The sequence below is a fragment of the Chelmon rostratus genome, chromosome 13, assembly GCF_017976325.1.
Source record: "Chelmon rostratus isolate fCheRos1 chromosome 13, fCheRos1.pri, whole genome shotgun sequence".
In the NCBI taxonomy this organism is placed as follows: Eukaryota; Metazoa; Chordata; class Actinopteri; order Chaetodontiformes; family Chaetodontidae; genus Chelmon; species Chelmon rostratus.
This window is the reverse complement of record NC_055670.1, coordinates 13,444,156-13,452,725: the sequence shown is the minus strand read 5'-3', so window position 1 is coordinate 13,452,725 and position 8,570 is coordinate 13,444,156. Positions and strand designations below refer to the sequence as shown.

General features: G+C 39.6%; 1 protein-coding gene across 1 annotated transcript; it reads left to right on the top strand.

Moving 5' to 3' along the window:
• The first annotated feature begins 3,102 nt into the window (after positions 1 to 3,102).
• dhrs9 (dehydrogenase/reductase (SDR family) member 9) lies at positions 3,103 to 7,867 on the top strand. The gene is made up of 5 exons (XM_041950493.1): positions 3,103 to 3,216; positions 5,561 to 5,877; positions 5,979 to 6,237; positions 6,319 to 6,482; positions 7,259 to 7,867. Exons 2-5 carry the CDS (start codon positions 5,565 to 5,567, stop codon positions 7,471 to 7,473), a joined length of 951 nt encoding a protein of 316 aa, XP_041806427.1. The 5' UTR covers positions 3,103 to 3,216; positions 5,561 to 5,564; the 3' UTR covers positions 7,474 to 7,867.
• Positions 7,868 to 8,570: the final 703 nt, after the last annotated feature.

Sequence of the window (8,570 nt, the reverse complement as noted above, 5' to 3'; positions counted from 1 at the left end):
TTTTTTAATGTGGAATGTACTAACACTGTTTGGTTACAGCGAAGGCATCCTTTGGTATAATTGTTTCTCATCAGTGATTGTAAAATGGGTTTTATGACTTTAAGGCCATTTATTCTGGTCAGGTATTGTCTCATGACATACATAGTCCAATTAAAATGTCATGGATGGTGAAGGTTTGCTCCCTGTCTGAAAATTAGAAGTCTTCATGAAGCTTTAATTAATAAACAAACTTTAATGAGCGAATATTTATTTTTATAAGGCTAACTAAGTAAAGTAGGCTACATACTGTTATATGGACACTGTTTTTAGGTTTCATCTGCTGAAGGGTTAATTATTAATTTCAGATTTTTTAAAAAGATTTTTAAGCATACTCGAATTAATTTTGTTTGTTGTTGGTATTATCACATCTATAATTCACTTGTCTCTTAACATCACTGCATTTTTTAACGACCCAACAGGGTAAAGTTTCCTTTTCTTTCCCCGCATGAATTAGTACATAAAATATTAGCATATAAAATCTGCGGCTCACAGAGAGCAAGCATGGAGATACAATAATAGTAATCAAGCAGATGTTCAGGGGGTTAATGCCCGACAGGACAACGAGTAGAGGAATTTGCTCCTTCTTTACAGCCGGTTGTTATTGATAACACAGGTGATTGATAATAGTACAGGAGGGAGCTCTGGTCATAGACACACTGCGATAACTCTGATAGCTCACAGGGCGGCTTTTATTCCGCGGCCATTGGTCCCTCTAACTGATCAGAGCAATTTAAGCAAAGTTTCGGTTTTCCTCATTTAAAACTACATGAAACGCAGCAAATAAATGAACTTACTTTCCCAGCGTGTCCGTCATCTGATGGATAGACCGCAGCGCGAGATTTCTGCCACTCACGGACAGATTAACGTCTAACTGTCTGCTAGCTAACAATTAACGTTATATGATGAAGCACAAGCAGCTATACACTGTACAGTGGAAGTATTAATACATGTGTTATGAAGTTCATACGCATATTGCTGCATTGTGTTAGCTAACTACGACCGTCCAGAGAGTTTAGAAGTTGCTGTGAGATGAAACTTAACTCTTATTTGTGAACGGCAGTTGGTCATATCCAGTGTCCAGTGATTAACGTTTAAGCGTTAAGATCTAACAGGACGTATTAAACTCACATCAACGCCTTCACGGGATGCAACACGGTGAATTAACAGTTCATGAGTCGCCGTTTAATTCGGCGTGTATCTGTTACACCAGCCAGGCGGTATTTTAGTGAGAAATCTTACTTTTTTAAGCGGTTCGCCTCTTATTCCCACGCACGTCTCGCACTAAAATAGCGCAGCTATCTAACGGAGGCTGGTCGAGGGTCGGGGCAACAAAATCCAAAATCTATTAAGTTTGTCCTGAAATAAAGTTTATCTTTATGCATTATATTGATGTCAAATTGATACGAAGCCTGACGACATATGACCTTTTATCCGGTGTTTCTAGAGTAAAGTGTTTTTGTGGACACGTAAGTGATTGTTAATATGTCGTATTTCTAAAACGCAGTTTGGCGTCCGTTCAATTCAAATACGGTTTGTCACCGCCACAGAAACACTAGGTAGCTGCTAAAGTATGATAAAGTTGTCAGGCACTGTTTGACTGTGGTTAGTTATTGGTTTGATTAATGGTTAGTCTAATACTGTGTGTCTGTATTGATTTCTGACATTGGCTGATCAGGCTAATTATCAGCTAAGTGTACTCAGTTTCTAATGGCAGTTTATCAAAGGCCAACTTGGCATTACCCTTAAAATAACTTCTTTCCAGGACTACAACTGTGTGCAAATATGGGCGTGGGACAAGAAAAGTATTCAACCATATTTTAAAGAAGTGTTTATACTAAGAGTATTATATCAATTAAAGTTCAAATGTATTTAACACATGCAGTACTTTTTGATTACTTCTGGTGCCTAATAGCACACTGTTTTATGAATGAACTTAAATAATGTATGTTGCATTGAAGGAGTTCATAATTTTGGTTGTCTTGCTGAGAGTTAGATGTGTGGAGATTGCAGTCTCCTCTCCTTTTCTCTTTTGTGCTCTTGTGTTTTCCCCTCCTCTTGTCTCTTCTCAGCCTTCTCACTGATTGAGCACAAGTGGGCATAGGTGTGCTCAATGAAGCAATCAATCAAACAAACGTCTGCCTGCCAGTGTGGTAATGACTTATAGACCTCTTTATGTGGTGAGTCTCTGTCAGCTTACTACCCGTTTGAGTCTGTGCCCAGGTGTGTACCAAGCTGACCTGTCCTTGTGTGCACCCTGCCAGTCTGCTCTCCCCACCATTGCACTCATTGTTCGTTTACTTGCTGAGCATTCATTAAACTGTTTTTCTGTCTGCTCTGTCTGAGTTTGGCATTTAGAGTCTTTTAAACCCCCAAAACTTAACGAGATGACAGACTGATGCCATGCTCTTGTTGTCCCTTCACTGGGATGTTTCAGCTTCACAGTGCGGAGTGATGTATGTGCAGAGCTGGACACCAGAAAGCTGTTTTCTCAGTGCTCATCTTTAAATCTCAGTTTGACACATGTATGCATGAGCATTATTTTGTGACATCACATCTATCTTCACAAGCAAATGTCCAATATGCAACTGACACAAGTTTAATGTGGAAGAGACACCTTGTGTCCAGGAGTTTTAAAAGAGATTTTTCAATGGCGGAGAAGGATTAATTATTTTAAGAATGCTTGACAAGGTCTAACTATACTGCCTGACTATGAGTATTTGCATATTCATAATTATTTTTATTTTTTTAACAAAAAAAAATTTATCAGATGCAAATTATTATTCCAAGCAGGGCATCCTTAATCAGAATTACAGTTTAAGGGTGGGAAATATGTTGCTTAATGCATCTTAAATACAACATGGGGTATAGTTTTAATATTAAAATAAAAGCAAAGCTGTACTTTTAGAAGAAAACATACGAAAATTTGCGAAGAAATAGTACATTTCCATGCCCTCTATGGTAATAGGAAACTAGTAATGTATGCTCTCGAGCTGTCTGTCTGACAGTATCAGGTAGTGTCCAGCAGATGGCGGTGTTCCTCACAAATCACGTCAGACCGGAAGACTTTTCCGGAAGTTGCTGATAAATTCCAGGAAGTAGGACAAGCAAGCAAACTTTGTACTCATTTCTGTTTTGCTGTTCGTCCTGGAGGCTCCCACCTCTGCAAATAATTTACACGTAAGTTTTGAGTTTCTTCTCTGAAGAGATGTTTTGTCTTTGAAGAGACGGTAAAGCTTGTATAGAGTCCTCTGAATGTCCAAATCGCGCAGTAAAATACGCCGCTCTGAACTGTCAGTGCAGCTGGACCCTCTTTCACTCTATGAATGCATCTTGATTAAAGAGGCGCAGCTGTCCTGGTTTTTGCTTCAGGCTTGACTGTGGACCATGAAGTCAGGGAGCTCGGAAAAAGAAAATCACTTGCTAATAATGGATCTTAAAATGTTTCGTGTCGTCCGTCCAACAATCCGATTTAGAAAGATGTCATTTGAACTGTAATAAAGACAAATAATCACGTTTAAATGACCACATTCCGTAAATATATTAGCATATCCATAAAAAAGTGCTAACCCATCATCATCATCATACTTGTTGGCCATTATCCAGATGATTACAACACCAGCTTTCCGAGTTACCTTCACCCTCTCAGGCATTTGTTTAAAGCCGATAAGACAAACAGAGAGCGCAATAAGGGGGGTGTAGTTCTTACATTAAAAAGATAACAATAAATCTCAGTTTGAAGATAATATGTCCCAGGACTGCAGAGGTGGTGTCCCCTGAGGATGGGGATGCACTGTGGAAACTGATGTAGGATTTGAAGCAATCAGAAAATCCTCAGAGTTAAAGTGCAGTTTTGGCCCATATACAGGAGCTGCCGCTTTCAACACATACCTCCTCTTCAGTGGGTGGAGTTTCTTCAAGGTGTAGCTCAGGATATTTCAAGGCCATCAGAGTCAACAGTGTTCATCATCACAGAGTTTTTGATATAATGGGTATATAATGATTTTCTCAATAGATTTACAGAGAGATCAAATCAAAATATTTCTCTGTGACACAGAATCCGTCTGGAACTTTATTCCAAATTAAGTGGCCTTCCCTTTAGGCTTCTGTCCAACCACAGACGTGAAAAATCACCATTTAAACTAGCCAGTTTCCACAAACAGATACTTTTATCTTGGTTTCTTATTTCCAAGCACCATTTCTCTCCACATAAATATCTCCCTAACTGTGGCATACTGTTCAAAAACAAATCTGTATTTTTTTCCAAAATTAGTTTAGCAGTAATATTCAGTTGTTTAATTCAGAAGATGTTTTAAATTAGTAATTCTGAATTTCTGTCAGTTCATAATTTACCCAAAAGAATGTTGCTGTTGTAGTAGATGCAATTCCCAAAGGTGAGATCATGTTATTTAAAGGTAACACTGAGCCAGGTCTGTTTGCTTGTTCATTAACTTTGAATGACACCATAGTAGGAACAATATGTTTTTTATGCAGCTCTTCAAAGCAGGCTAGAAGGATCAGATCCTTCTTTCAGGATCCCGTGTGTAATCATTACTGTGGAAGGTTTGTCCCAGTTAACTGGTGGGAAAAAGTTTGGCCCCTCTCTGCGTCACTGCTATCCAGTATTAGTCTAAGTATTATTAACAGAATTTAAGGAATGACATTAATATTGAACGCTGTTTAGACTTTGCATGATATGTATGTAACATTTCTGTTTATTATCATTATTTATGTTTGTTATCTTAGCAACATTTCACAATTACATTTTATAACAGAACACCTTTATTTCATTGTTTAGAAATAAAATCCAACAATAAATACAACTATTCAGCACTGTACAAACACCTCTCCATATGTGCAAACTGTACAATTGAACTGAACCTTTTTCTTTTATTTACCCTTTAACCCTGGGCTCATATGTCTATTGATGTCTATTATTTTTTCAGTTTTGCCCAGTTTTAGATTTTTTTTCTTCACATTTCCTCTAATTGCTCTGAGGACTTCTCGTTCATGTTGTCTTAAAAAATGAGACTGACGTCTCAATCAAAGGAAGGTCAGTGAGGTTCTGTAACAGCCAGGCGAACTCTGCCTGCTGAAGAAGATCACATGCTGCAGTCAAAAGCAGCTGAGCAGCTACTAAATGGACCTTGTGGTGAGAGTCAACTATTTTGTCAACTATATGAAAAAAATATCTCAAATTGTGACATATGAGTGTTTAGCTCAATAAATAACAAAGTGATTAATAAAGCCCCCCTGCATGTCTGAAGCACATTCAGACAGAAGTCCAGCTGTTTTCTATCATTTGATTTCAGATCTTAAAAGTGAAGATTTAGTTGCTGATCAGCTGTCTTTTATTTGGCTGCACTGTTTCTCTTTTTTTTCTTGCAGCTCATCATCATTTTTTTGATTTTCAGTTATTTCTTATTTCACTCAGCCACAGTCTGTTTTTCAGGAAACCATCTACCTCCAGAGATGGCAAAGACGATGCAAGTGGTATCATAATAATGTGCTTTCTTCTCCTCAGAAACATGTTCCTGTATGTCCTCGGCCTGGTGGCTCTCTGGTTCGTCTATCGCTGGTTCAAGGAAAGCAAAAGAGTGGCCAACAAGGAAGACAAATATGTCTACATCACTGGCTGCGACTCCGGGTTTGGTAATCTCCTCGCGAGACACCTGGACAAGCTGGGCTTCTGTGTGATTGCAGGCTGTTACACTGACAAAGGTGAGGACGAGCTGAAGAAGGTCACCTCTGACCGACTGACGACCGTTCACCTGGATGTCTCCAACTCTGAAAGTGTCGGCAAAGCGGCAGCTGTCATCAAGACTTTGGTTGGACAGAAGGGTGAGTGGATTTGAGCAGTGATTTCACATGAGTGCGATGCAGAGTGCACGTGAGCATTACTTACTTGTGTTAGTTGTCTTGTCGCGGTCCCGCCTCTCCAGGCCTGTGGGCCGTTGTGAACAACGCCGGAGTCTCTTTGCCGTCTGGTCCCACTGACTGGCTCACGATCGAGGATTACAAGTCCATGCTGTCTGTCAATCTGTGTGGCGTCATCGACGTAACGCTGAGCGTCCTCCCGCTCATCAAGATGTCCAGGGGCAGAGTGGTGAACGTCTCCAGTGTGTTTGGGCGAATCAGCCCGTTCGGTGGACCGTACTGCGTGTCCAAGTACGGAGTGGAGGCCTTCAGTGACAGTCTGCGGTGAGACCATATGCAACCTGTTCATGCTGCAGATAAGCTCTCAGTCTGCTCAGTGTTGTCAAGACCCACTTTGTGTTCCAGTTTAAACATGGTGCCGTTTGGAGTCAAGGTTGCATGCATCGAGCCAGGCTTCTTCAAAACAAACGTGACTGACACAGCGATAGTGAAGAATAACGTGACGATGCTCTGGAACAGACTGCCTCAGGACGTGAAGGACGACTATGGAGATGATTTCTTCCATAAATGTGAGTCACATTTGCGTCATTTTGTTAATAACGATCAACTTGTTCCGCTCTTGTTTTTATCGCTGTAGCTCAACACATCACAGAACAATTCACAAACATAAAGGATGATCTAATCAAACGTATAAAACATGGAGGTGGTCTCCATGACGTCACCCACAGGTGTCTGAAGTGTCATTGTGCAGCTTACATCAGTGACTCCTGCCTGATTCCACCAAACTCCCAGCTAATCCAAAAAATGGGCAAAGAGGTGGAGCGTGGGTGGAGCTGAGGTGGGCTGAATGAAGCCTGGTTGCTGAAAGCAAGCAGCTACCTGTCACTCAAAGCGGCCATGCCCATAATCAGGCATAATTTTAAGCCTTAATATAATTTAAACAAACAAGTTCTATAAAAATCTTAAAAATCTTTTGAAGCCAGTCTCAAGTGGCAATTTGAGGAACTGTGGTTTTTAGTACTTCTATTTAGTACTTTAGTCTCTTCTCTTTATTGACTGTATCCATGAATTTATTTTGATATCGGAGGCAACTCTTCAATAGATAGCTGAAATTGTTGTGTGGTATGTTCTCAGATACCAAGAGGAAAAAGTGCTGCTTTCAGAGTCAAAATAAAAGCTAAAATCTTCTCTTTTAGTCTCTTTATGATAATCTTTATTAACAATGTGCAGCACTTCTTAAAACAAGGTTGTGTAAAGTAATGAAACACGAATTATTGACAAAATAGGAAAAAATTCAACAAATCGCAGTAAAGCAGAAGGACTTCATTTTTCTCTTCTCTTTCAGCTCTTGAAACTTTGGATGAAAGTTTCAGGTTCTTTACGGACACGGACCTGATGAAGGTGGTCAGCTGCATGGAGCACGCCATCTCCGCCGTTCACCCTCGCACTCGATACTCTCCGGGGTGGGACGCCAAGTTCTTCTGGTTGCCTCTGTCGTACATGCCAACCTGCATCTCCGACAGACTTTTCTTGAAATTTAGCCACAAAATGAATAGATAAATAAAAAAGAAATCAGCTGCTGGAGAAGAATTTTGCTCATAATTGAAGATGACTTTTTTTCTGACTACAATAAAGATTTGTTCATGGAGTTTTTACGACAACTGGCAGCAACATTTAACATATATATCCAAATAGAAGTTTTCTGTAATAGGGTTGCCTCTTCCTTACGTCTTTGACTTTATCATTAATTAACACTATCATGCCTGCCCTGTTGATGATAAGATCTATTGTAAATGCACACAGACAAAGCTGCAAGCTGCTGAAGTCATAATGTTACTGATTTTAAACGCTGTGTGTGAAGAACATGTAAATCTTTTATACTTGATGGACTTTTGCTTCTCTGTCTGTTTAAACCTGCTCTTCACATTAAATAACTTCTGTTGTCTGGATAACCTTTGGGCTGAGGTGTTGTGTTTGTTTTTGTGAGTTGGTCTGAGGTGAAAGGGGAACGCACTTATCAAAGCCAGGGCTCATGCAGTCTGGTGTAGTCTCTTACACAACCTCATGCTAGTGAAAGGTTTCTCCCTGCTGGTCTACCCGCTATGGACGTTGACCCTGCAGTACAACATCACACTTTTTATAACCCGACTTTACGAGCTTTCACGCTGCAATCAGTTCACTCATGTTCTCTGATGAGGAGGACACGTCTTCATCTAAACAGCTGTAGCCATGGTATGTCTGCATTATTATTATCCATTTTACATCACTAATATCAGTGTTCATTGACTTGGATGCTCACTAGGAGCCTCCAAACAGCTGCCATCTGGATATTAGCTTCATTATTTTTAAATAAATCAAGGAACAGACAGATTTATTTTTTATGTGACAGCATGGCACAGTGGAGGAAGTATCCAGATCACAACACAGTGCTAAAATTAAGTGTGCTAATATATTATTATACACTATATTATTGGACTAGTATTATGTGTGTAAATATGTAGAGGTAGCATTTTACTGAGGTGGAGCTAGTTTTAGCTACAGCTGGGTAGTTTAATTTATCACAAATATTTCTAAAGCTGATCTGTAAAATTAAAATCTAAATAGTGAGTGGTTACGATAGCTGTGTATATGTATGTGTATACAAAAATAGATATGAA

Excerpts from the sequence above, each read along its gene's own strand:
- dhrs9 (XM_041950493.1), top strand. The coding sequence starts at position 5,565 with ATGTTCCTGTATGTCCTCGGCCTGGTGGCTCTCTGGTTCGTCTATCGC. Across the intron at positions 6,238-6,318 it reads GCCTTCAGTGACAGTCTGCG|TTTAAACATGGTGCCGTTTG; the intron begins GTGAGACCATAT and ends TTTGTGTTCCAG. Across the intron at positions 6,483-7,258 it reads AGATGATTTCTTCCATAAAT|CTCTTGAAACTTTGGATGAA; the intron begins GTGAGTCACATT and ends CTTCTCTTTCAG.